Source organism: Vespula vulgaris, chromosome 18 (assembly GCF_905475345.1).
Source record: "Vespula vulgaris chromosome 18, iyVesVulg1.1, whole genome shotgun sequence".
NCBI lineage: Eukaryota > Metazoa > Arthropoda > Insecta > Hymenoptera > Vespidae > Vespula > Vespula vulgaris.
This window is the reverse complement of record NC_066603.1, coordinates 1,680,118-1,705,689: the sequence shown is the minus strand read 5'-3', so window position 1 is coordinate 1,705,689 and position 25,572 is coordinate 1,680,118. Positions and strand designations below refer to the sequence as shown.

Genomic DNA, 25,572 nt, shown 5'->3' with positions numbered 1-25,572 from the left:
TACCTTCGAAAACTAATTTTCTCTATTTCGATTTCTATTTCAATTTCTATTTCTATTTCTATCTATCTATCTATCTATCTATCTATCTATCTATCTATCTATCTATCTATCTATCTATCTATTTATTTATCTATCTAACGAGGATGATTATTTCTTCGTAATAACTCGATACTATTTCGATCTCGTTACAGAGCTCCAATCTCGGCCAGGAATTGTTGGATAGAGTATTCAGGCATTTGAATCTCTTAGAAACTGCTTACTTCGGTCTACGTTATTTGGATCACGAAAATCAAACGGTGAGATAATCATTTTTATGATGAAGAATATATATATATTTTTTTTTTCTGTAAAAAGCAAAATCAGTATTTGCCTGTTTTATCTATCTGTCTATTATTTTTCTTTTCAATATCTTTATCTGTCCCGGATATCTTACGATATATAAATACATACAATCTTTGCTTAAAATAATATATACATACACACACACATATATATCCTTGGTATATCATTGGCTGAGACTCTTCTTCGTGTATTCTTTGAATATGAGAGAGGGAATAAGTTCCTAGAGATGTCCGATTGGCTGGCCCTCGAGGCACAGACGGATAAGACTATTATCTACGGGAAATGTCGAGCTGCTGCAATTTCCGCTCGACAGTTCTCGATCGACAGTCTCGATGTAATACTCTCTCTCTCTTTCTATCACTTTTTTCAATCGTTACGATATAATTATATCGAGATTGGCCTACCAAAATTTCCTAGACGAGCCAAAAGTTCTTAGATCATTCCAAAATTCATCAATCACTATTTCTTTTTATTTAATATTTTATAAGCTACATTTTTTCTTCTTCTTCTTCTTTTTTTTAAGATCATAAAACTACAAGAATCTCGAAAAAAATTGCAAGATTTAATTGAGAGTTCAAAATTTCTGATTTTTTTCTTTCTTTTTTTTTTGGATCATCTAGAAACTTTTGATTCTAATTTTCGTAAAAAATCGTTTGAAGAAGCTGCTTTTTACCATAGATCAATCGTTTACTCACTTTTATCTATTTATTTCTCTCTCTTTTTATATATATATATTTATTTTTTCGTTTCTTTTTTTCTAGCAATGGCTAGATCCCAGCAAAAAAATTGGCAAACAGCTGAAAGTCCAAAAAGGGGATCCAACCTCGGACGTTCATACTCTTTACTTCGGTGTGAAATTTTATGCTGCCGATCCATGCAAACTCATCGAAGAGATTACAAGGTAATATATATATTTACATATATATTCTTGTTTCTTAGTTTTTTTTTAATTAATAGTTGTATAATAAGATCCGTCATGAATTAAAAATACTGTCATAATCGACTGGTTTCTTTTTTTTTCTAACTTTCTCTCTCTTTCTTTAAAGATAATATTCCGTAGAAAATATCGTCTACAATAATTAACATTTATCTTCTAATCGAGTATAATTCTTTTCATATAATTTTTTTTTTAATAAATTTCGTATAAAATTAATTGAAATATACATACATATACACACACATACGTGTGTTATAACTCTCTTTCTTTCTCACTTTTTTCTCTCCCTCGTACGATTAAAAAAGAAAGAAAAAAAAAAAAAAATCGACTTTACCGTTTGACATTCGACGATATGACTCCCCCTTTTATCTCTCTCTTTCTCTTCTCTCATTTCTTTTTCACTCGAACGAAGTAACATTTCCGTAGCTTCGTCACAACGAGAGCCGCTATTATGCGTAAAAAAAAGTGCAGTTTCTCTGCTATTCCAAGCCAAATACCCTCCATATATACACACACATATATTTATACATATATATAAAACACCTACGTGCGCGTGTATGTGTGTGTCTCCTGTAATCTTTCAATCAGTCTCGACAACACTAATGGAGTCTTTACAGTGCACACACACACACACACACACACACACAAGTGCGTGCGTGTGCCATCATATGATTCTCTTTTTCTCTCTTAGCACCCTTTTTCTCTTATATTCTCTCTTTTTCTCTTACACACACAAACAGACAGAGTGTCCTATGAAGCATACACCGAGTGATATCAGACTCCAGTGGATGACAGTGCCCTTCTCTCGTTATCCTAATGAGTCAGATTCCAAATTCTACAACGTTGTGAGCTCGTTTGAAAATTTCCTTTCGTCGTTGTTGTATTGAAAGAGGTAGTGAGAGTGAGGGTGTAGAGTGAACAGGAGGGAGGATAAGAGGGTAGTGAGGGAGCAGTGATGGAGTGGATTGAAATTTAATATCCTCCTACTCTTTCTCTTCCTCCTCTTCCGTAACATTCTTCTCAAGCAAATAACGTTTTCCTTACTTTCTATGAAATAATACATACATATCCAGAGATATGTATGTATGTATGTATGTATATATGTATATACGTGTTTCGAAAATCTTTTTAGAGATCCTTCTACGCTCGTTGACTTCGAAGATTATTTCATAAATGAAAATATAAAACGAGACGCGAAAGTGATACTTTGATTAAATTAAAAAGTATCTTGTTATCCATTGTATGGAATATTAATGGATGTCAGTCTCTTCTAATTAATTATAATTAATTTTTGAAGATCTTAGTTGGTTTCTTTTCTTTTCTTTATATATATATATATATATATATATATATATATATATATATATATATTTATAATTATCGATTATTATTATTATTATGCATATACACGCATGTATATACGGAGTATCTATGTGTATATATATATATGGAGTATTTTAACAAATTACTAGAAACTTTTATCTATTATTATTCTAATGAATTATCTATTATTATTATGAAAAAAGAATGATCGTGAAAACTCATTTATTAACAAGCTCTCTCTCTCTCTCTCTCTCTCTCATTTTTCTCTCTTGTAGAGACATATATAGAGCGTCTAAAGTCTCGTATAATTAAAATTGTGAAGTAAATTAATGAATCTCGACGTTTTAATAATCTTCGTTAGAAAAAGATTGCTTCTGCGTCGTCAAGGGTATATTATAAATAATTATCGATAATTTCCATGAGAAAAATAAAAATTATAATAAAAATTCATTCGTGGACCAGTTTCTCTCTCTCTCTCTCACACACACACACACACACACACAGACATATACAGTACATATTTACATATATTACGATGGTTTGAAAATCACGACTCATTATTATTGCACGACAAGCCTCTTCTACGTGCCGCGTGAGATTTGACTTTAATTATGCGTCGACTTTTCCCTTAACCCCTGTCCCCTCTAGCCCTCTCTTCGTCATCTTTCCCTTCTACCCCTCATACGAGGTTGTACGCGTGAGATATAACTTTAATTATGACGCGGAGCTTTCGTACCGATAAATGGAGAGGCTTGGTAAATACTATAGCGGTATACCACTAACACCAACATTAACATCGACACTAATATACCACCAAGCAGTAGCAGTAATGCTAAAGCTTTTTCATCCTCTTTCACCCTTCTTAGTTCTTCTCAAGAGAAAAAGAGAAAGAGAGAGAGACACATAGACAGATTGAGAGAGAGAGAGAGAGAGAGAGAGAGAGAGAGAGAGAGAGAGAGAGAGAGAGAGAGAGAGAGAGAGAGAGAGAGAAGGGTGTTATGGAAGCACGTAGTAGTAAAGCCTGTCATCGATGAATCAGCTCGATTGATTTCTTCTCCTTTGGGAAAAGATCTTCTAAGATCGGAAAGATGTAGGTATAAAAGAAATAAAAAGAGGTAAAGATAGATAGAGAAAACACGAAGCTGAGAAAGATAACGTAAAGATGAGAAAAAAGGAACACGACGCTGAGAAAGATAACGTAAGAATGAGGAAGGAAGAAGAACATGAAGCTGAGAAAGAGAGAGAGAGAGAGAGAGAGAGAGAGAGAGAGAGAGGTTCTTTTAAGTAACAGCACTTTAATCTCGGAACCGAATGTTGGATCCATGGAATTCATAAAAGTCGACATATCAACCAATCCCCTTGTCGTGTTCTCTATCTTTTTTCCGAATCTTTCCTCTCTCTTTTTTTCTTCTTTTTTTTTACGATAAGTTCTGGAAAATAAAGAGGAATTCCTTTTTCCCTTAGGCGATACCACTGTGTCCTTTTCTTTTGCTACGGTGATATCGATTGCTTGTAACTCTTTTCTCTCAGTAACTTGCTGTCATATGTCAGTGAGTGAATGACTGAAAGAGACAGACAAAGAGAGAGAGAGAGAGAGAGAGAGAGAGGAAAGTTCTTCTAAACTTGTCATCTTTTTACTTTACGTGTATATATATGTGTGTGTGTGTGTGTGTGGTATGTATGAAAAAGTCCTTCAGTTTCTTCGTCCTATATGTTACCTTATGATGTCTCGCCTTTCGAGATGTTATTTCTAGAAAACCTAAAGGATATCTTTTTCTTCTGCGTTGCGCGAGCTTTATAGAAGAAATCCTTCAATGCCTCTATGTGTTGGTCGAATGTAAGAGAAATCACATATGTTTCTTTTTCTTCTTCTTTTTTTTCTTTTCTCTTGTAGAGAAAGACAAAGGAAATATAATGGGTAGGTAAAATGATCAGGAGGAAGTAAAAAAAAAAGGATAATAATCTTTCTCTTTTTTCTTTTTTTTTTTTGGAGAGAATACTCTGATTTCAGATTAATTAATTCCTGAATCATAAGAGAAAAAATGAAATATAAAAACTTCTAGAATCTGTCATATAATAGAATTTTGCGAATGTATGGAGAACGTCATATAGAGTTGCAAGGTTAAACGATAAAAGAGTGTTATTTGAAGTCTAAGAAAAAGAAAGAAGAAAAAGGAAAAAAGAAGTAGAAGAAAAGAGCGAATGAGAAGGAAGTTTAAAAAGAGACGAACTCAATCTATATGCTAATATCACTCTCATCTTTTATTCTCGAGTATGACCGTAATCGATGAAACGTAACTTTTCTTATTTTATCAATTCTATTTTATATTATTATTATTATTATTATTATTATTACTATAATTGTCGTGTGTTTTATTGAAAATCAATAAATTCAATGTACATCTTGCACACGAGTTTCACTTTTTTTTTCTCTAAATTTCGTTCGGTCACATGCATAAGATATCTGCGATATTCATAGTCTAATTAAAAAAGAAAAGCAACCAACCAACCAACCAACCAACCAACCAACCAAGCAACTAACCAACTAAATAAAACAATAAAATAAGAAAGTTGAATGTCGAAGAGAAGTTAGGATCCGTGTTCGAAAATATTTCAAGTGGGTTGGCGTGCGTTGTTGTTCACCATGGGCTACTCGAGCTTTTAACGTGCCGGTGGGTGGTTGGAGAACCGAAAAGAGAAAGAAATAGGGAAGGGGGGGAGAGAGAGAGAGAGAGAGACTGACTTCTCAACTCTCTTCTCTCTCCTACCAAGCTCTTTTGGGATCCCCCTGTAATCGAAAGAGAAACTCTCCTCTTTGACTCGTTTCTAACAACTAAGTCTGGACTCTCTCTCTCTTTCCCTCTTTTGGCCCATAGATTATATCCTCGTATTTTGCTCTAGGCAACGAACCGAATACCATCATCGTTGTGCTGCTCCCACCAATTAACTCCGTGCACCAATTATCCTACCGAAAATGAAAATTATAGGGAACATTCCTTCCTATCTAACGTTTGCCGCCAAGAGCCACGAAACTCTTCGCCGTTTTCGAATTTGTATTATCGTTTTTTAAAAATGCGCTCTCTTTTCTTATTCTTCCTTTACTCTTTTTATCATTCTTCTTTCGTTTTCTTTCTTCTTCTTTTTTTCTTTATTCTTTTTGAAGGTACGCGTACCACTTGCTTTCTTGAAACGTTCTAATTTCTTAGGAATTTAGTATTACTTTTGCCTTCTTTTTCTCCTTCTTATTTTTTTTCTTTTTTTTTCTTTGGCACTATCGTACCGTGTTTCTTCTTTATTTGATTTATTTATTTATTTCTGATAGTAGTAATATATTTGTAGAGAGAGATAATTTTTTTTCCTTCAGAGAGATAACGTAGATAATTATATTATTGAGAATTAATTAATTTATTTATCCATCATCCATCATTCATCATCATCATCATAGTTCTTTTTATTATTAAAATATAGATAATGATAAGGCATTGTTTAAATTCGAGTCGATAAATAGAGATACTCGTAAAAATCCAACGGTAAAAATCTTACGGTGGCACGAGCCCCGTTCTGTGAGTCACTCGCTTTTTGCTGCTACAAGGCCCTCTCTCTTTCTCTCTCTGTCTCTCTCTTTGTTCACTCGCGAGAAACTTGCCAAGGAAAAGAGAGAGAGAGAGAAAGAGAGAGAGAGAGAGGTAGAGAGAAAAAAGGAACGGTCGAGCTATATATCGAGGTCGTGCCTATCTTACTAATGTCCGCCCACGAACGCACGAAAGGATTTTTAAGTTCCCTTTTGCGCCAGAGCGTAACTTCGCAAACGGTCCTTGGCAACGTTTAACCGTAAGGTTACGAGCCCACGTGTGTCTTGATATTTTTTGCAGATATTATTTATTTGGTATAACCAATACGTTTTATTCAATCGAATAAATAAATAAATAAATAAATGAATGAATGAAAAATTGTTAATATCAATAAAGTTTTTGTGATAAAAAGTATTGCAGTGTCACAGGATGGAAAGATAAAGAAACTTTTCAATTAAAAATGGCTGACATCGATCTCTGACGATGTCGAATTAAAAATTAAAATACAAATTGTTTATTGAAAGAAAAAAAAATGAGAGAGAAGAGAAGAGAGAGAGAGAGAGAGAGAGAGAGAGAGAGAGAATATCGTTGGATAGTGGAAAATAGGATGAGATAAGAGAAAGGAAAAGTCAAAGGGTGACGACGTAAGCCCCTTTGGATGGATTGAGATATAGGAATAAGATAGAAAGAGAAGGAGTAACAAATAGGAAAAAGAAGAAAAGATAAAAAAGAGAGAAAGAGAGAGAAAAGAGAAGAAGGTTGGCTTGGCGAGAATGAAAAAACTGTCAAGTGGAATCAGGGGGATTAAAAGAAAGAAGGAGCAAGTGAGATAGAAATACATAGATAGATAGATAGATAGATAGATAGATAGATAGATAAATAGAGAGAGAAAGAGAGAGAGAGAGAGAGAGAGAGAGAGAGAGAAGAGAAAGAAGGAGCAAGATTGAAAAGGGGATAAAAAAGGATGGAAACCCTTTAACGATAACTCTACGAGACAAGGTGCGGAGAAACCGCAAGGCGAAAGACCATGGTAAAACTGAAGTTTGCGGCGAGACGTAAGCCGCAGGCTAAAAAATCCAACGTCACTTCTTGCTTTTAGATTTTTTCTTTTTCTTTTTCTCTCTCTTTCTCTCTCTTTCGTTTTCCTTTTTTTCCCTTTTTTTATTGGTTTCTTCTTCTACTCCTCTTTCCTGTTCCACCTTCCTCCTTAATCTTATTTTTTTTCTCTACTTTTCTTTCTTTTCTAATATCATAATAATATTAGAATATTATAGTGATATTGGCAAGAGTAAATTCTTTAGGATTTATCTTTTTATTTGTTGTTCTTATCTTTTTTTTTCTTTATCATTTCGCAGGTACCAATTCTTCTTGCAAGTGAAACAGGACATTCTGCAGGGAAGATTGCCTGTATCCTTTGATCTAGCAGCCGAGTTAGGAGCATACGTCGTACAATGTAAGTAATCGTATTACAAAATCGATATATGATACATGAATAAAGTGTGAACAGTTTATATATGTATGTCATTATTTGTTTTTTATTTTAATGTATATATATATATGCAAAAGTGGAGCAATAAAATTTTATTGGTAAAGTTGAAGGTTTCGATTAGAATGTATTTGTTTAATCACATGGAAATAGTTGGAGGATATTTGTATTCTCAAAGCCGTAGAAAATGTTTCTTTTTCTCGCGAGGTAAGAATTGTACGAAGAAATTTTTTTTCTTGACGGTTTAAGGAAGATTGGATTGGTACCACGAGATATTATACTCCCACGCGAACGAGATTTACATCGGCCAATGTAAAGCTACATTTTGCTCTTTCTCCCTCTCGCAATGTTCTTTTTCTTTTTTTATTTTTCTTGACAAAACTCTTCTGACGTAATTGAAAAATACTTTAATCGAATGCATACATACATATATACATACATATATACACACACACACATGTATATATAGTTTCAATAATAGTTGAATAATAAATTTCATTTGAAACTCGCGCTAAAATATTTATCATGAGCAGCGGCCATATTCACGAGGGAAAAAAAGATAATTTCAAATTATCTGCACCTGCATCGACATTATTTATTAAATTCACGAATTATTCCAAATATATTAAGTAAGATATATCTCTTTTAATTCGCGTACGATATCGTCAGAAAAAAAAAAAGGAAAAGAACACGAGGAATTAAACTTTTCTAAAAAAAAAAGAAAGAAAAAAAAACGAATATTAATTTCTTCTCAGTCGAGCCGATCAGATCTGATTAAAAAAAGAAGAGATTGGAAAAAAAAGATCGACATAATAAAACGGAGAAAGAAAGAAAGAAAGAAAAGAAAAAAGAAAATAGAGTCATCTTCGAAATAATTTCAAGAAAGAATTGAAGAAGTAATTGCGCGTTATTTAAGAGTTCAGCTACCGCGTTGGTGGACGATTCAGAGGTTAGGTTGGCAAGTCGTCCACGCGCATTAGTTATCTCCCGCGAGATTCAAAGTCATGCAAATAGAGAAAGGGAGTCTGTGAGGCAGAGATATATGTACCATGGTCTCTTTTTTCTCTCTCTCTCTCTCTCTCTCTCTCTCTCTCTCTCTCTTTTTCTTACATTCGCTTACTCTCTGTTTGCGTCTCACGGAACTTGAAAAGAAACGAAATGAAAGAGCTTTTCTTCGGCTACTCTCCGAATACGTTTGACAACGGAAGACGGAAGAGAGAAGACGTGCATCTTGCAGCTGATGATGCTAAGAAAGATCTACGAAGAGGAGTTGGAAGAAGAAGAAGAAGAAGAAAGCTGAACAAGCATTTATTTTTTTAATAGAAGGGATAAGTCTGTCTCTGTCTTTCTCAAGACTAAAATAAAACGCAAAACTCTTCGTGTAGCAACTTCTATTTGATATACCAATGAAGTCCGAGTTTTTAACTCGAACGAGATCTTGTCTGAAAGATTTACTCCAAGACTGTAAAAATAGAGATATCAAATTCAAAAGAAATCTTTGTAAGATCAACAATAGAGAACGTTTTGATTCTTAATTCTCTCGTACCATGTTTTCATTTAATTTCACAAAAAAATTAATTCTGAAACCTAATTTTCTTCTAATTTAAACAAAATCTTATCCGAAAGATTCACTCCGATAATGTTAAAAGAAAGAAAAAAAAAAAAAAAAGAAAAAATCTCAAACTAAAAAAAAGTCTACAACAACAATAATAAAGAAAGAAGTATCGAAAGCGTGAGAAATATGAAGTTTCTTGGCATTAAAGCGAAGAAAGAACGTAAAGAACGTAATGGTAGGATGTAAATTAGAAAAAAAGGAGCAACAGAAAAGAAAGAAAAGAAAGGAAGAAGAAAAAAGATATGGCCGGTGTTATTAGGTAAAGAAAAATTATGTTAGGTGGTAGCGAGGATAATCGGTTCGTCTTGACGATGGAAGGTACGAAGGTACGAAGGTAGGATGTCCGGTAATTATACAAACGAACGAGCTTACAAGAGAAGACGACGGTGACGACAAGTAAGAAGGTGCAACAAAGTATTTTCTCTTTTTCTTCTTCTTCTTTATATTCTTATTCTTATTCTATGAAGTAGAGGAAGAAGATGATGATGATGAAGAAGAAGAAGAAGAAGAAGAAGAAGAAGAAAAAGAGGAGGAGGAGGAAGAAGAAGGGTTCAACCACAAAGAGAAAATAAACTGTTAGCTCTCTCTTGCGCTAGTCGGAGCCGATATTCATCAAAGTCAGTGATTCAATTAACAGAGTTGAGGTATGATCTCCTCAGGAGGCTGGATATAACCAAGAAGAGGAATCTTGGAAACGAGAAAGAAAGACAGAAAGAAAGGAAGAGAGAGAGAGAGACAGAGAGAGAGAGAGAGAGGGAGATGAAAAGATGTTAAACTACGTAGACGAAAGAAGGATGGACGATACTCTCGACGTTTCAAATTCCGGATGATGTACTTAAACTTGACGTGCGAACGAGCCCTCGTTAACATCCTCTTTAAAGCTTCATCCACTGTATTTTATACAACTGTATATTTTTTTTTATTCATTCATTCATTTATTTATTTATTTATTTATTTATTTATTGATCTAACTTCATCCAGGATCATTATCGTTATTAATATTGTTATCATCATCAACATCATCATCATTATTTTTAATAAGAAAAAGTACAATTTTTTATGTTTCATCTATTTCCTTCTAATTATTTTGTTACGATTCTTCTAATTTTTTGTTCTTTTCTAATTATTATACTGTAATATAATTTATCTTCTTTCTTCTTTTTTATTTTTCTTCTCTCTCTCTCTCTCTCTATCTTTTTTCTTTTTAACTATTAATCAGAATTACATTGACGTATCTCGATGAGAATAAAAATTCAACACAAAGTTTCATTAACTTTAAGAGAATTAATTATGAACTTCATGCCAAATTCTTCAATTTTTTTTGTTTTGTTTTTAAAGAATTTTTTTTTAAGACTTCAATTGTTGATACATCAGTCAGAATTAAAAGAATATATTTAATACTTTCTCGGTGGATTATAAAGAATATGTTTTAATTGAATTATTGTTAAGTATTTTTTAATTCTGTATTAATGTTTCTTGTTTGTTTTTTTTTAGCGGAGCTGGGTGATTACGATCCAAGAAGGCATTCCTTAGGCTACGTTACAGAATTTCGATTCCTTGCGAATCAAACGGCCGAGTTGGAGAATCGAATAGTGGAACTTCACAAGACACTCGTGTAAGTTTTTAATCGATCACCAATTAAATGATTAATTAATTAATTTTTCATTCTTTGTTCTTCATCTTTTCGTTAAATCGTAATGTGATTTTTCTCACACTTTTTTTTTTACTTTTCAGAGGACAATTGCCAGCAGCTGCAGAACTGAATTATCTCGATAAAGTAAAATGGCTCGAGATGTACGGAGTCGACTTGCATCCAGTATTGGTTTGTGTATTTTGCATTTCATTTCATATCTGTACACTCATTGGCAAAAGTTAAAACAAGTGTTTACCTAGAATTTACTATCAAGAACATTCAAAGGTATATTTTATTTTATCTTGTCTAATACAAATAATTTTTTTTAATCAATATACCTTTAATTAGTTATGTAAAATAAGAGAAAATATTTCAAGATACTTTTAGAAAATCATTTCCTCTTTCTTTAACTCTTGTCAGTAAGTGTATACTACTACTAAGATGAGGAGAAGAAGAAGAAGGGTAGTGGGGAGAGAGAGAAAGAGAAAGAGAAAGAGAAAGAGAGAGGAGCACGATGTTAAACTCCTGATAATACCAGTGAAAGACCATAATTTTCATCCTTTAGGGTGAGGATAGCGTTGAGTATTTTCTGGGCCTGACGCCAAGCGGTATAATACTCTTGCGCAACAAGACCAAAGTGGGCAATTACTACTGGCCCAGAATCAATAAAATCTACTACAAAGTAAGTATATCGTTGTTTCTTATTCTCTCTTTAAGGTGTTATACGCGATAAGTACATCGTTCTTGGTAAAATAGAAGAGAGAATATAATGTTTACTTTCTTACGTTTAATGAAGTAAGAAAAATAGAGCAAAACTAGTTTATTTCTTCTTTATATATATATACGTGCGCGCGTGTGTGTATGTACGTGTGTATATATTTCAGGGTAGATATTTTATGTTGAGGGTCAGCGAAAAGAATTCCGAAGAGAGGACGCATGGTTTTAAGACACCGTCTAAAGGAGCTTGTCGACATCTATGGAAATGTTGTTTAGAACATCAAGCATTTTTCCGACTAATGGCAACCGGTCCACCACCACTTAGTCCATATTCACGTTTTCGTTCGTACAGTCCACCAAGTGGTACTGAAAAGCATGCTACTTCGATCAGAAGAAATCCACCACCTGCCTTTCAAAGGACACCTAGTCGAAGAGCTCAAAGACGAGTAGTCGAAGGACAAGAAATGGTTGGTCCATTTGTCGAAGGCCCAGCGACGATTGGTCCAAATCAATGTAACAATCCAGCTAGTTCTAACGTTCTGTGCAATCCTCAAAATACCAGACAACTTAGTAGTAGCTCCAGTCCAAGAAGTATTAGAAGTGCACCTTGGACTCAGAGTCAACCTCGTGGGCTTTACACGTCGTCTAGTCCTCGGTCGGTTCGTTCAGCAGGAACGGCACCGGCGGTAAGTTAAGAAACGAAGAAAAAAAAAGAAGAAAAAAGAAAGAAAGAAAGAAAGAAAGAAATAATCAAACTATCTCATATTCTTAATTATTGTTTGTATTCGATGTTCGTCTAAATATCTAAACTTCTTTTTAGCTCTTGAGCAGACTCCAACGTAGGAGCAGCTCCGTTGAGAGCCAAAGTTCTGGGGACAGTCACAGTCGTGGTGGTCATCGTAGAAGAAGTCATAGTCATAGTCATCGGAGACATAGTAGACATTCCGATTGCGAATCAGAACTTTCTAGAGGATCGGATACGCGATCAGGACATCGGAAACATCGTAGAAAGCATAGGAGTTCGCGTTCTTCTAGGTATTTACGTTTCTTCGACAACATTTTGACAACGTTTACGTACACGTAATAATTAAAGTGGAAATGTTCAAAGATATTTTCTGTGTCGAAGCGACGAGAGTTCGTTCGCCTTGAAAAAAAGGGTATCGTTGATGATATATGATATCCCTCGTTATATTCTCACGGTAGCATTAGTGCAAAGTGATAATTATTTTAATGACGAAAGAAGCACATGGGAACGAACCCTTAGGGTTTCATAGATCGACGAAAGACTAATAATATAAATATGTATAAGTTTCTTACGGATTTATAAAGAGAAAAAATGTATCTATTTAATGCAAAAATTATTAGCGATTAAAAAATAATTAGACAATCTCTGCTTGTTCGTTAGACACGAGTTGGTAGATTCCGAACCTCAGTGGAGAGAAGCACAAAGGCGTAAGGGTGAAGGCGTACAAAGAGCCATCGTGAGTACACACGATTTTCATTTTATTAATTGATAAATAGACGAACGAACAAACGATTATTTCTTATTTTTTTTTATATATATATATAGGTAAGTCATACGGAGCCCAGAAGAAGGCATAGAAGTAGACATCGGAGTCCTTCTCAGAAACAACCCCTTCCGGATGAGCTTAGAAAGTATGTTACTATTATTATATCATAGAAGATGCGATATTAAGCGGTTCGATTCATGTAAATCTTTATTATATACGTGATTATTACTCGAGAAGCACGTTCTTTTTTTTTTATCTATCAATTGTATATCAATGATTTTTTATTTTTATTTTTTTTTAAATTTTCCCTCTTTTTTTTTCTTTTTTCTTTTAATTGTAATAAAGATACACATTTTCCAGACACTTGGAGTTTGGCCTAGTCGATACCACTGGAATGAGCGAACAGCAACGTCGAGAGATTCCTTATACGGTGGTACAATCGCAATCTGTACAGCAATGTCCTTTACAATCTAGCAATTCTCGTTTGGACGATGCAGAAACGTCGTCCCTACCTAGGTACGATGATCTCAAGACGGCCTGCAACCTCCACGGCCATCCTCCTCAAACGGAGGATGAAACGGGATCCGTAGTCATTGTTTAGATACCTAGATCACCACCCAATGCATGGTCTTCTTATACTTTTTTTTTTTAATTTCATTTTATTTTTCTTTTTTTTTTTATTTTATTTTATTTCATTTTTTTTTATTCCAATAATTTTAATTTTTTTATTTATTTAGAGCATGTGTACATTATTATTCTAATTTAAGCATGCCCCTTATTATTTATTCGAAGCATGACAAATCCTTTAATAAATCTGTGAAATTAACAGCTTGTCGCACCTGTGTGTATTTTTATTTCCTAGCTGGCGCGCGCACTCTTTTGTGACGCTTTCTACCGCATCTATTGAATAATGGGATTTGTGCAGCGCCAAGTTTTTTGTCTCTTATTACAAAAATTATGCGGTATATATTCCACGTAACTCGTGTGTGTTTATTATTTTTTTCTTTTAATTAATTAGAGTTCTTTTTTTTTCTTTTTTGGTTTTGTTTTATTGTTGCCTGTTATATGTGGTATGTATCATTACTGTTTGTTCTTGATTGTTCTGTGTGTATGTATAATAAGTATATGTATATATATATATATATATATATATATATATATATATATATATATATATATATATATATTTAAACGAAGGTAGGCTAAATATAATTTGGGGTTTATGATTTTTTACATACGGTTCTGTTTTTTAAATCTTTGTTTTGGCATTAGTATATAAGAATTTTTATAAAACCGATAGGGCATAAAAATATTTGCGTATATTTTGTATATTTTTTATAGGACAATATATTAAGGAATGCGTTATAATAGCCCGTTGTAGAAAAAGGTTACTCATTGATTCATTATTAGTATTTATTAAAAGAACATATGAATTGTTATGAAACAGTTTTTAAAAAGAGTACTGCGTCCTAAAGGAATTAGTAAGCCAAAATTTGTCAAGGATTAACTTTCAGAACAATCGGATCGCTCGGGAAAAGAGACAGAAGAGTGATTCAACATATTCGCGATGGAAGTTATAATTTCCCTACAACAAGATCCAGTCAAATTGAGACAAAGTATCCGGACGCTAGGAACGAGTATAATACAAGGAGGGACTTTTATTATACCCGTAACAACAGAATATTAATAGGCAGTAACGTGGACAGTGGGCTCGGGGAAAGTACACCACAGGAGTTTTCCAGCTGCTGCTCAAGCTCTGCCGACAGCACTAAGCCTACTCGTGTAGTACGTATCCTCTTACGCTTGCTTTTTATTTTCTTTTTTTTTTTTATATATATATACATATATATATATAATGTGTGTATATATATAAAACAAATTTTGTTTCTTATGCCTATTGATATCTCCAGCGTGTGACCCATTGTGTTTTGCAAATAGCGTGTGAAAGTTTGAATATTTCTTTTAAATCAAATCAAAAAAATATAAATTATTAGGGACAGGATAAAAAGTTCAAGTTGTTCTGCTTTCTTGCATAATTTCTAATGCATAAATAAATGGGCAGCACTCCTTTGCGCTTCACTGTAGTTCAGGCTTCTGCTTTTGAAAGGTGACACATATCCGATAGTATACTAAATTTAATTACAATAGATTAATTAATATGCACACTCTTTGGCACATCAGGGATATTTTAGTATTACTCACGGTTTCGGCGGCAAAAAGACACATTCTCTAGCTTGGCTATTCATTTTTCTTATAATCATCCCATAATATTAACACTAATTACGTAGACGTTCACATATTTCGTCTTATTCTTTGTAGTAGATTAGTAAAATAGTTTTCTTTGGTATAGACGCAATTGCAATTAGGGGGAGAGGTGCACTACGAACTGTCTTCGAATCAAGATATCTACCCTCCTGTTGACACTACTCTGGATGCTGTTCTTCAGCCCATTATATCGTAAGTGCTTGCTTCATGCTTACTCTCTATCTGAATTTAGCTTTATTAATATCTATTGCATTGTGTACTGTGAATGTAATTAAATTAGTTAGCTATCTATCGAAGAAAATAAAAAATATACTTATTGCATAATATCTCTTTCTCTCTTTTTTTTTTCTGTTTTCTTTTGCAGAACCTTGACAAGGAGGCAAAGGAGCCACCAGAAATGAGCATGAAGCTTTAAATAAAATTCAAGCCGAAGTTTATGCACATATTGTATATTTAAGAAAATTTTTATACCTCATGAAAGTAAATATCTATAATCGTAGCAGTCACCGAATCTTATGATATGACACATAAAGTTCACTAAACTGAATGCACTGTGTTTACATCTTATTTATATTATTTAAAATGATAATCTTATTCTTATAATAACCTTCCTTTTCTTCAACTGTCTTTCGATGCCATATGCCTCATAAGATTTCCTATAAATTTTTCCATTTTCTTCAAATCTTGAGCTATTTCTGTCTTATACTGTAGACACTGAAATCAAGAGCTCGATAGTTTACGAATATTTTAAAATGTAAACCATTTAAATAAATTTATTAATAGCGATGATTACTTACTGTACAATTATCTGTAAGTTTAAGCCATAAGACACCTTTGTTATGGCAATATTTCATTGAATATCTGGCCTAAGATAGAGGAAATAATATATGCTATAATCTGATATTTGAATATTCTGGAAATACGATTAACTAAACCATTATATATCGATCGATCAAAGCCCATGCATGAATATGTATACTTAAACGCAAAACGTGCAATGATTATTGTTAACATTTAAAATGTATCTCTTATGTCTGAATGTATACTTCTTGCTATTAAATCTTACAACACAACATTGTTAAGACGAATTTAACGAAAGCTAAATACCTTGAAGCATAATAAGTGGCACAGTAGTTAAATATTCACAATTATGCTAAAATAACGCCATTAAAATTTTGAATTATTTTTGTTTTTAATAATAATAAAAAAAAAAAGGAAAAAATTACGAAAATTTATATAAAAATCATAATAATTTATAGAGAAACATTTCTATTTCTGTTTTACGGATATAATATACATACTTTCATAGGATTCTGAAGATATAACCTCTCCGCACCCTTTTCAAATTCCTCCCAAGAATTCAAGTATGTCATTGCTATCACAGATATTTGATTATATTTTTGTCATTAATCGTACGCGATTACTTTCTAATCGGATTATTTTTTAATTAATATATTTTTAACGAATTATCGTAAAAACGACTCACGCTGAAACAAAACACGCTTTAGCGAAGATGAAGACTGAATCTTACGAGCATATTCTAAAGAGGAGGTTAATGTAGATGACAAGCAGCGCCGCCTAGCGTCTCCGAGATCAATAAATTTCTTAATGAATTATTTTTCGAATAGTAATAAGAGAAATGAAATTGAAAATAATAGAATTATTTTTTATCAGTAATTAGTTTTTTCTTTTACATAATTAATTACAAATTTTGTCGACGTTTCTTGTTAGAAATGGTGAACAATTAGAAAATGGCGGGAAAAGATGCGGAAGAGAGATATGATTGAAACTATATTATTGGCTCATCCCCACCCAAACTGTTTTAATACTGGCGGTATTTACAATAATGGCGTCTTTTCAATGCATTTATAAATGCACCATAAAAGTGTTAACCAATGAAAAGCCATAAGATTTTCAAGAATTTACTTCTGTATGCACGCTTCCTACATAATGGTGTTTGACTTTTGAAAGATTGTTTACAAGCAAATCTTAGTGCATAACAATAGTTGATAAATTTACCATCTATCGTGGCGTTGACGTACGAGGTTTTTTGAAAACTCTTTCAAAATGAATATACCTAAATTTTTTTTTTGATTACGATCTGTGCGCGTTAGTTAAGACAATTTCTCTTTGACCCACTTGTTGCGTTTAGGTTATGGTCCTATAAACAAAAATATGTTGTATATAAATGTCTGGGTTGTGTAATAAATCTGTGAGAATTAGAAGGTAGGAATGGAGGGACCAGGTATAAGCCTATTTCAAGGTTCTGAAAGTTTACAATTAAATACAAGTAAACAAAGATTAGAAGAAGATGAAGAACAGGAGGATCTTAAGCGACGTAATGAAGAGGTAGAAACTTATAAATGATATGAGCTATTGATTGTAATAGTTAATTTGTTCTACGTTATGATTGTAAATGTGCTTGTAATGCGATCTTACCGAAAGTTCAATTTTAAATTTACATTGTTTTATTTTCAGATTAATGATTTGTTGACAAATGCATTTGATGATTTAGAAAATGATGAAGATGACGACGACGATATCAGTTCTGCTAATAGCAGCCATTATCAGCGCAGTGCCAAAGAAAATGAACATACCAATATGACTAAACAGAGATTACCTTTCAAAACTCAAACAACAACACAATTATGTAATGATTTCGGAACTTACGACCATGTAGATAATTCGGTGAATTATAATCATGATTCAATGAAGAATTATAGGACGGAATCTGATATTGGATTAAGTACTTTTGATGTTCAAAGAGATGTGAGTTTGTACGGGCAAACACCAACGCCGCATAAGAATAAGAAACCTATAGAAGCGGATATGGAAACTTCCTACGAATTGGCAAGACTTCCAAATTCTAGTTCTTGTCCTAGAGATTTGGAAAGTCATGCCGAGGATGGTTATACGTTTAATGAAAATTATCTTTATAATTATGAAACGCCATCCAATCATTATAATAACCATGGAAAACATTATTCGAATAATGGTTATATCGAAAATTATGGGAACAATGTACAGTGTAAACAGATTCATGAATTCGGCGGTGGTGATAATGTTACTTCGGAAGAGATAAATCACTGCTTTAAAATTAATCCAAATGGAAAAATGTTAGATGACAACATGATATATAAAACTACCGAGTATAGTAGTAAAGAACAACTCGAAGTTTTGTACAGTGTAAGGATGAAAGAAATAAAGCGACTGACAGAGGAGTTGCAACAGCTACAACAGCAGAAAGAAACTGAAATGGACCAGTTTGGTCGAAAGGTAGTCTTGTTGCAGGCAGAAGTCGAAAGATCCAACATATCCAGGAATCAAGCACAACATGCTCTCAGTAAGAATTATTATTTGGATTAACCATGGATATTTCCATTGATTATGTTTTATTATTTATTTTTAACATTGTTTTCTGCATTTGGTGTATGCGTCATGTGTATGTATTTGTATGCATAAAGGAACACACTGTCATTACAAGCAAATTACAGAAATTTTTTTATTTTACAGTCGATGCCAAGGCAGAAATTATGGATCTTCAAGGACAAATGGCATCATTGAAGGAAAAGAACGCCGTTTTAGAGACAACAAATCAAAATGTAAGGAGAAATATTATTCAACCATAATTTTTCTAATTGTAAACATATAAAGAATATTAAACTTTTCGATTTTAGATGGCTGAGGAATTAGCCATTGCAAAGGATTCTGTAGTGGATCTCCAACAAAAAGTAACCGTCCTAGAGCGAGTGCATGCGTTGCAAAGCAGTGATAAAATTCATGAGAAGTTTTTAAAACAAGCTCAAGAGAAACATGCGGTGGAAATCAGAAACATGCAAACTCAGATAGATGTACTTACGGATAAGTTGAATACAAAGGTATGTATATAAAAAAAAAAAAAAAATCACATGTTCATAATTTATTTCAGTCATTTTAAACTAACTAAATTAAAAGTATGTGAATATTATATATTTTGATATAATATTTGCCACAGCCGCTGAGTGAGGATATCAGCAATTATGATCTTTGGGCAAGTTTATTTTCATTTACAGTATATACATATATATATATATGTTGTAAAACCTTTGCAGTTTTTCATTCCTTTTTCTTTTCTCCGTTCAATTTTATTACGAGAAAATCCACTGCATATTATTTCTTGAGCGCTTGATGTAAAAACGAACTTTGTTTCGAGTCATTCCGACAAAGCCTATTATGTTTATTTAAAATAGGAAGCATCGTATACAGCTTTGGAACATAAGTTGGCAGATATTAGAAGAGCGCACGAAGCTTTGATATTGGAGAAGGGTGATACCACGAATCGCCTTGCTCAAGCCCTAGAAAAAAGTCAAGCTCAATGTCGCAATTTAATGGCAACGAATAACGACCAAAAAATTTTACAACTTCAAGCTCAAATAGAGATATTATCTCAAGAAAAAGAAGATATGTTGAAGAATATTCAAGATTTACAGGTAATTATAATGGAAATCATGATCGCGATGCGATTCTATAATAATATTAAACACATTAACGTCTACAGAATAAATTAGAAGTAGCTAAGAACGAGACGGCACAGTACGATTCATTGGCAACAACGTTAGAGGAGGAATCTGATTCTATAAGACAAATGAAATTAGGGGATTTTCATAATAGATCAAGGTTAAAACCCTCGGATGATATCACGAATAAATTAAGGGGTGAATTACAAAGGTACGAAACGTCAGATTAAAGAATGTCAATATATATATATATATATCATTTTTATTTATAATGTCTGTAATAAATATGTTTTTCTATTGCGTTTACACATTTAGATGTCTAGCGGGACAAACTGTGAAGAGAAAAGAAATAACTCGTTTGGAAAATACTTTATCTCAAAAAGAAAAGGAACTTGCTAAAGCAAACGTAGTAGCTGATTCGTGTAGACAAGAGACAGCTAGATATGCTAAACGTGTTAGTGAATTAGAGCAAGAACTTAAGTTACTTCTTACGGACCAAGCATTAAAAGCTAATGCTCAAATACAGAAATTATCTGGTCATTTGAACGATGTAAAAAAACAGTACGAAATATTAAAGGAAGAGAAATTAAATCTAGAACAGAAACTAGAGGAGGCAGAAGCAATTACACAGGAGACTTCAAAAAAATTACATCAAGAAAGTACGAATATGCAAGAGAAAGATGTCATCGAAGAGTACAATAAAGAATATTTGGAAATACATGCTAAAGCTGTTGAAAGGGTTAGAGAGGAAGCTAAAATGGATATAGTACAATTAACGTAAGTAAAAAGTAAAACCTTACGAAATTATGTCATCGAGAATAGTCTCTCATGAAACTCTTTTTAACGCATACAATCTAATTTGCAGTGTACAGTTAGAACAAACGCAAAAAGAATTAGATCACGTTAAGGAATTGTATATAGACGTATGTGGTACAAAGGAGCAATTGATTAATGAACATAAGGAAGAAATTAGAACGTTGAAAGAAAAATATGCTAGCTTAGATGAACATCAAAAGGATATTGAGAAATTAGAATACGAATTGGAAACGCAAAAAAAATTTATTGACAAGTTGATGAAAGAGTGCGAAACTTATAAAAATAAAATAATGGAATTACAAAAGGATTTGGCTACGGAGAAAAGAAAGAAGGAGGAATACACTAAAAAAATTCATCAAGAAATTGAAAGAGGTAAGTAATCTCGTTTAAACCCGTACATAAAAATGATATCTATATAGCGTATATATCGTTGATACAATGATGATGTATCATAATAATAGCAAAAGAAGAAGCGTTGAAGGAATTGAGAAATGCACATCCCAATCAACAAATAAGTGTGTTATTGCCTGATCATTGTTCTGAACATTTACAAAGAATCAATCAGGTAAGTCTATTGCTTATATAATATTGCTTATACGATATGAGTATGTAATCCTTATTATAGTATTAAATCCTTGTGTAATTCTAATACATTGTCTAATAGCTCGAAGAGGATAATCTTCGATTAGAAGAGAAATGTCAAGCGGCAGTAGAATATCAAACGGAATTGGACGATACAAGATTAAAGATCGCACAAGTTGAAATCTCTCAGGAATCGTGGAAAAAGAAATATGATAATGCTATCATGGAAAGGAACAAACTTTTTACCCGCATATCTTCATTGGATTCTCAATTATCGGTATTGAATAAAAAATTAAAAAGAGACGATTCGGACGAGGTGAAATTGAAAATAACTCGCGTACAAATAGAAAACGAGGGTCTTAAAAGTCGTTGTGAAACTTTGTTGAGCGAAAAGAATATCTTTAGGGATAAAATAACTCAATTGGAATTGGAATTGTCCGAGGAGAAAAAGATCGTTCAAAGTTTCGAAAATAAAACGAGGAACGACGTTTCCTTCGTTAATACGAAGCGTGAATTGGAAAAGGAATTGTATCAGTATAAGGAGTTGGTTAAAAAATTGAGTAATCAATTGGACGGCTTAAAGGGAAAGGAAAAGGAGTGCGATAATTTACAGAAAAGGATAAAAAGGCTTGAAGAGGATTTACAAGAGAATGAAAAAAAGCTTAGGAAAATAAACGATTTGGAAAAGATCACGGAGGAACGAGATCAACTCTTAGAAAAATTAAATAATCAAGCGAAACGCTTTGAGGAATGTTTGAAGAATCAGAGACAACTTTCTGCAGAATTGAATCTATCACCTCGTACTTTGGAAGAGGAGACAGATTTACAAAAGATAAGAGAAGTGGTGATAAAGGAGGTCCGAGAAGAAATGGAACAAAAAGTTATTCAAGAACTTCGAGCTATGGAAGAGCAATATCGAGAGAAGAGAAAAGAATTCGAAGAAAGGTATAAAGTAACATTATTACAAAAGGAACAGGAAGTGAAAACGTTGAAGCACAGCATAATATCAGAAAAGGAAACTATTTTTTCTTCCTTCAAAGCGAAGGAACAATTTGTTAGCAAATTTATCGAAAACAAATTAAAGACGTATCATGAAGAATTGTTAGCGAGGCAGTTGCAAATCGAACGGTTAGAAGAAAGATTGAAACGAAATGAAAGTGACATTGAAGAAGAAAAGAATCTGATGGCTCAGGTAATGACCACTTGGGCAGCAGAGATCAAAGATATTAAAGCGAAAGAAGTAAGTATGAGGGATGATATACAGAAATTAAGAGAAATAGAAGAAAGTTTAAGAATAGAAAACAATGCGTTGAAGGAAAAAGAAAAGGAAATAAAAGATAATGTAGATATGCTGAAGCTCAAATATCAAGCAGCGAGAAAATCAGCCCATAATTATAAGGTAAGATATGAACGAACGATATGAAAATAAAAAATTAAATAAAAAAAAAAGTGTTTGATTACTTTTATACGTATTATAAATATTTTGCAGGAGCACGCAGAGAAAAAAGAAAACTTCTTTCTAAGCGAATGCAAACGTATAGAAGAAGGATATAAAAAAGCCATGACACAAGTACAAAAAAGACATGACGAAGTTATTAGTGATTATAAAAAAGAAATAATAACAAAGTTTAAGGAACTCGAGTGTCAATATAGGAAGAGAATAGAACAAATGGAAAACACAAAAATCTAAGTACAAAAATAATTGTTGAAATATGTATTAAATAATACTGATATGCAATATAGCTTTTATATAAGTTAGACAAAAAGGTAGTTAGAAGAGGCTAGACGTTTGTAAATTATAGCACTTTATTGTATAACACTATTAGAGAAGAATTTTTATTTTAGCGACTTATAAGTTGAAAATTTATAAGTACAGTTAGAGTTAGTAGTGTTCCTTTGACGTTTACGCGATTAATACGATAGTAAACTTTAATATGTAATTTTAAAAGAAAACTTTAAAGTACAACTTTCCGGATGCTCATCAGAGTACTAATTATATATTACTAAAATTTATATATTAATTAAAGCAAGAAAAACATATCTATAAAGAGGAAAAAGCCTTACTTTTATTATTGTTTTTTATGCCATGATTTTATAATAATCTAATTATATATATACATAAGTAGAAAGAGAGAAAGAGAGCGAGCGAGAGAGAGAGAGAGAGAGAGTGAGAGAGAGAGAAAGAAAGAAAGAGAAAAAGATACAGATCCAATATAAAATAGGAAAATAAGTAACGTGTTTTCGCAAAACGTTCTGACATAATATTTTATTCCAAGACTGGATCTTTATTGGATCTTTCTTTTTTAAAAAGTAGGTACAAAGAGTCTTACTAGACTAAGAAAAAAAAAAAAAATTAAAATTACTATAAAGTATATATATATATTAAAATGCAATTGTAGTCTAATATTAATACTTCCCTGTCCAAAGGCAGGCTTATCGAGTATTAATAATCTCATTAGAATTTTATGTATAAATGCTCAAAAAGAATTATAGCGCATTTTTTTCAAGTTTGTACAAAGTATCGTCTACGTTATATAAAGTTATCTTACTGATACATAGTTTTCTCATACCGGTTTTTTAAATTTAATGTGCAAGCAAGAAAAAGCGATTCTCGTATTATTAATAATACATTGAATATTAGAGAGATAAATTATAATCTTTGTTTAATTGCAATCAAATTGAATTATATATTTTATATGCCATGATATAAGAATGATTTATAATTGTGTATGATATAAATGATACAACTCGTATGAGAAAATTTTCAAATTAATTTTTCGCACTCTTAATTAATGTGTGTACACCCTTGAAATTTTCTAAGTAGAACAATTTGAACAAAAAAAAAAAAAAAAAAAAAAAAGAAAGAAAGAAAAAAGAGAGAAAAAAAATGCTTTCTCGAAATGATTTCATTCAATGAGCGATCTATCGTCATAATACATTCGTATAATAGTATCAAATACTATCATATTTTTTTCATCAATTCTTAATAACAATCTATTTATAAGATCATCGCGAAAGAGAAAGAAAGAGAGTATTATTAATATTAATTAGTTATGTATTTTTGTATATGTAGAGTGAATTAATTTATTTTTTGTAATAAAGATTTTATATCAGCATGAAGTTTATTAAAAAACCTCTTTTACAAATATAAACTATCATCGAATAAAAGATTGTTTCTTTTTATAAATTAATAATTAAATAAAATTATACATTAATTTATATTCGAATTATAACTATCATCGATATAAGAAGTCAAAGTTTTTCAATAATTTTTCATTGATATTTAATTCAAATTGACGGGAATTTTGTTAAATTTATATATTTATAATTACGAATACCGAGAATATCTTTTTTCCGTAATGTACTAAAATATGCAGCCATTCGCCCGGTAGTACTTGCAAGATACAGATATATCTGATATGTTGCAAGTAATATCGACCCAGGTCTCACCACGTGGAGGTTGCTGCATCTGGAGACCCACGGGTTGACCTACGTGATAACTCATTTAAAGTTCAGATTCTGAGATGCTTTTTTGCTTCGGAATTTTTAGATTTCTTAACTAATAAGAGGTGGATGAGATCCGGTTTATTGAAAACTAAATCATTCGATATCGTCAGCTTCAGACATCACTGATTGGATACGACTAATCGTGCTTTTGATATTTCAAATATTAAAACACTATTCATTGTTGGATTTAATTTTCTACAAGATGATATTCTCCTTATCTTACTTGTAGGAACGAAAGAATGATACTGCGAATTATATACAAATAGATTTCATAAACTTTCATGCAAAAATTTAATCCCACAAACCTAAACAACAAACATATCGAACCCACGCCGATATACCGAAACCTCAGCGACCATCCAACCCATCGACGATAATTTCATGATCTATTCTGAAAGAGAAAAATCATAATCCTGTAAAAAAAAAAAAGAAAAAAAACTAAGTTAATTATCGAAGCAAAAAATTCATCATTGTTAATATCAGATTGAAATCAACGATTGCAAATAGAAAATTTATTTATTGGAAGTAGAAAATTAAATGAAAGTGTTCGTTTAATCCCGTATAATGTTTAAACGATTGTAATATTGTTTTATTATTAATTTATTATTATATTACTTACTATTTACGTTTTTTTTTCTTTGTATAACTTTAAAAATGTCGAATCTGTGAAATTAACAAACGAAGTGTTATAAAAGTTTGGTTTTTATACGTGAACTATTCGCGAATAAGAAAGAAACCATTTTTTTAATCGATCTTTTTTTAAAGATATA

The 25,572-nt window shown here is 32.2% G+C and overlaps 3 protein-coding genes across 14 annotated transcripts in view; 2 read left to right on the top strand and 1 right to left on the bottom strand.

The window, feature by feature from the left end:
* LOC127070416 (band 4.1-like protein 4) overlaps positions 1-15,948 on the top strand; it is a 72,825-nt gene extending 56,877 nt beyond the window's left edge. For 7 of the 11 annotated variants that reach the window (XM_051008357.1, XM_051008359.1, XM_051008358.1 and 4 more), the window contains 14 exons: positions 192-296; positions 1,104-1,243; positions 7,530-7,627; positions 10,770-10,890; positions 11,010-11,097; positions 11,474-11,590; positions 11,793-12,311; positions 12,446-12,660; positions 13,031-13,106; positions 13,196-13,281; positions 13,482-13,652; positions 14,651-14,921; positions 15,487-15,593; positions 15,766-15,948. In XM_051008357.1, coding sequence (XP_050864314.1) covers positions 192-296; positions 1,104-1,243; positions 7,530-7,627; positions 10,770-10,890; positions 11,010-11,097; positions 11,474-11,590; positions 11,793-12,311; positions 12,446-12,660; positions 13,031-13,106; positions 13,196-13,281; positions 13,482-13,652; positions 14,651-14,921; positions 15,487-15,593; positions 15,766-15,802 — 2,151 coding nt within the window. In that variant the 3' untranslated portion in view covers positions 15,803-15,948. Of the gene's footprint in view, positions 1-191; positions 297-1,103; positions 1,244-7,529; positions 7,628-10,769; positions 10,891-11,009; positions 11,098-11,473; positions 11,591-11,792; positions 12,312-12,445; positions 12,661-13,030; positions 13,107-13,195; positions 13,282-13,481; positions 13,653-14,650; positions 14,922-15,486 lie in introns of all 11 variants that reach the window. The other 4 variants (XM_051008360.1, XR_007784503.1, XM_051008361.1 and 1 more) reach the window with 4 other exon arrangements.
* LOC127070423 (signal recognition particle 9 kDa protein) lies at positions 15,835-16,939 on the bottom strand. The gene is made up of 3 exons (XM_051008375.1): positions 16,703-16,939; positions 16,199-16,267; positions 15,835-16,115 (listed from the first exon to the last, which is right to left on the bottom strand). Exons 1-3 carry the CDS (start codon positions 16,772-16,774, stop codon positions 16,020-16,022), a joined length of 237 nt encoding a protein of 78 aa, XP_050864332.1. The 5' UTR covers positions 16,775-16,939; the 3' UTR covers positions 15,835-16,019.
* A 403-nt stretch (positions 16,940-17,342) lies between these two features.
* Positions 17,343-24,411, top strand: LOC127070415 (golgin subfamily A member 4-like). Of its 2 annotated transcripts, XM_051008350.1 has the most exons (12): positions 17,343-17,750; positions 17,880-18,744; positions 18,915-19,003; positions 19,079-19,279; positions 19,396-19,431; positions 19,631-19,870; positions 19,939-20,108; positions 20,213-20,674; positions 20,763-21,085; positions 21,175-21,278; positions 21,378-22,694; positions 22,785-24,411. In XM_051008350.1, the coding sequence occupies exons 1-12, from the start codon at positions 17,634-17,636 to the stop codon at positions 22,983-22,985; spliced, it is 4,125 nt and encodes a 1,374-aa protein (XP_050864307.1). In that variant the 5' UTR covers positions 17,343-17,633; the 3' UTR covers positions 22,986-24,411. The 2 variants fall into 2 exon arrangements, with proteins under 2 accessions (XP_050864307.1, XP_050864308.1); XM_051008351.1 differs by lacking the exon at positions 19,396-19,431.
* Positions 24,412-25,572: the final 1,161 nt, after the last annotated feature.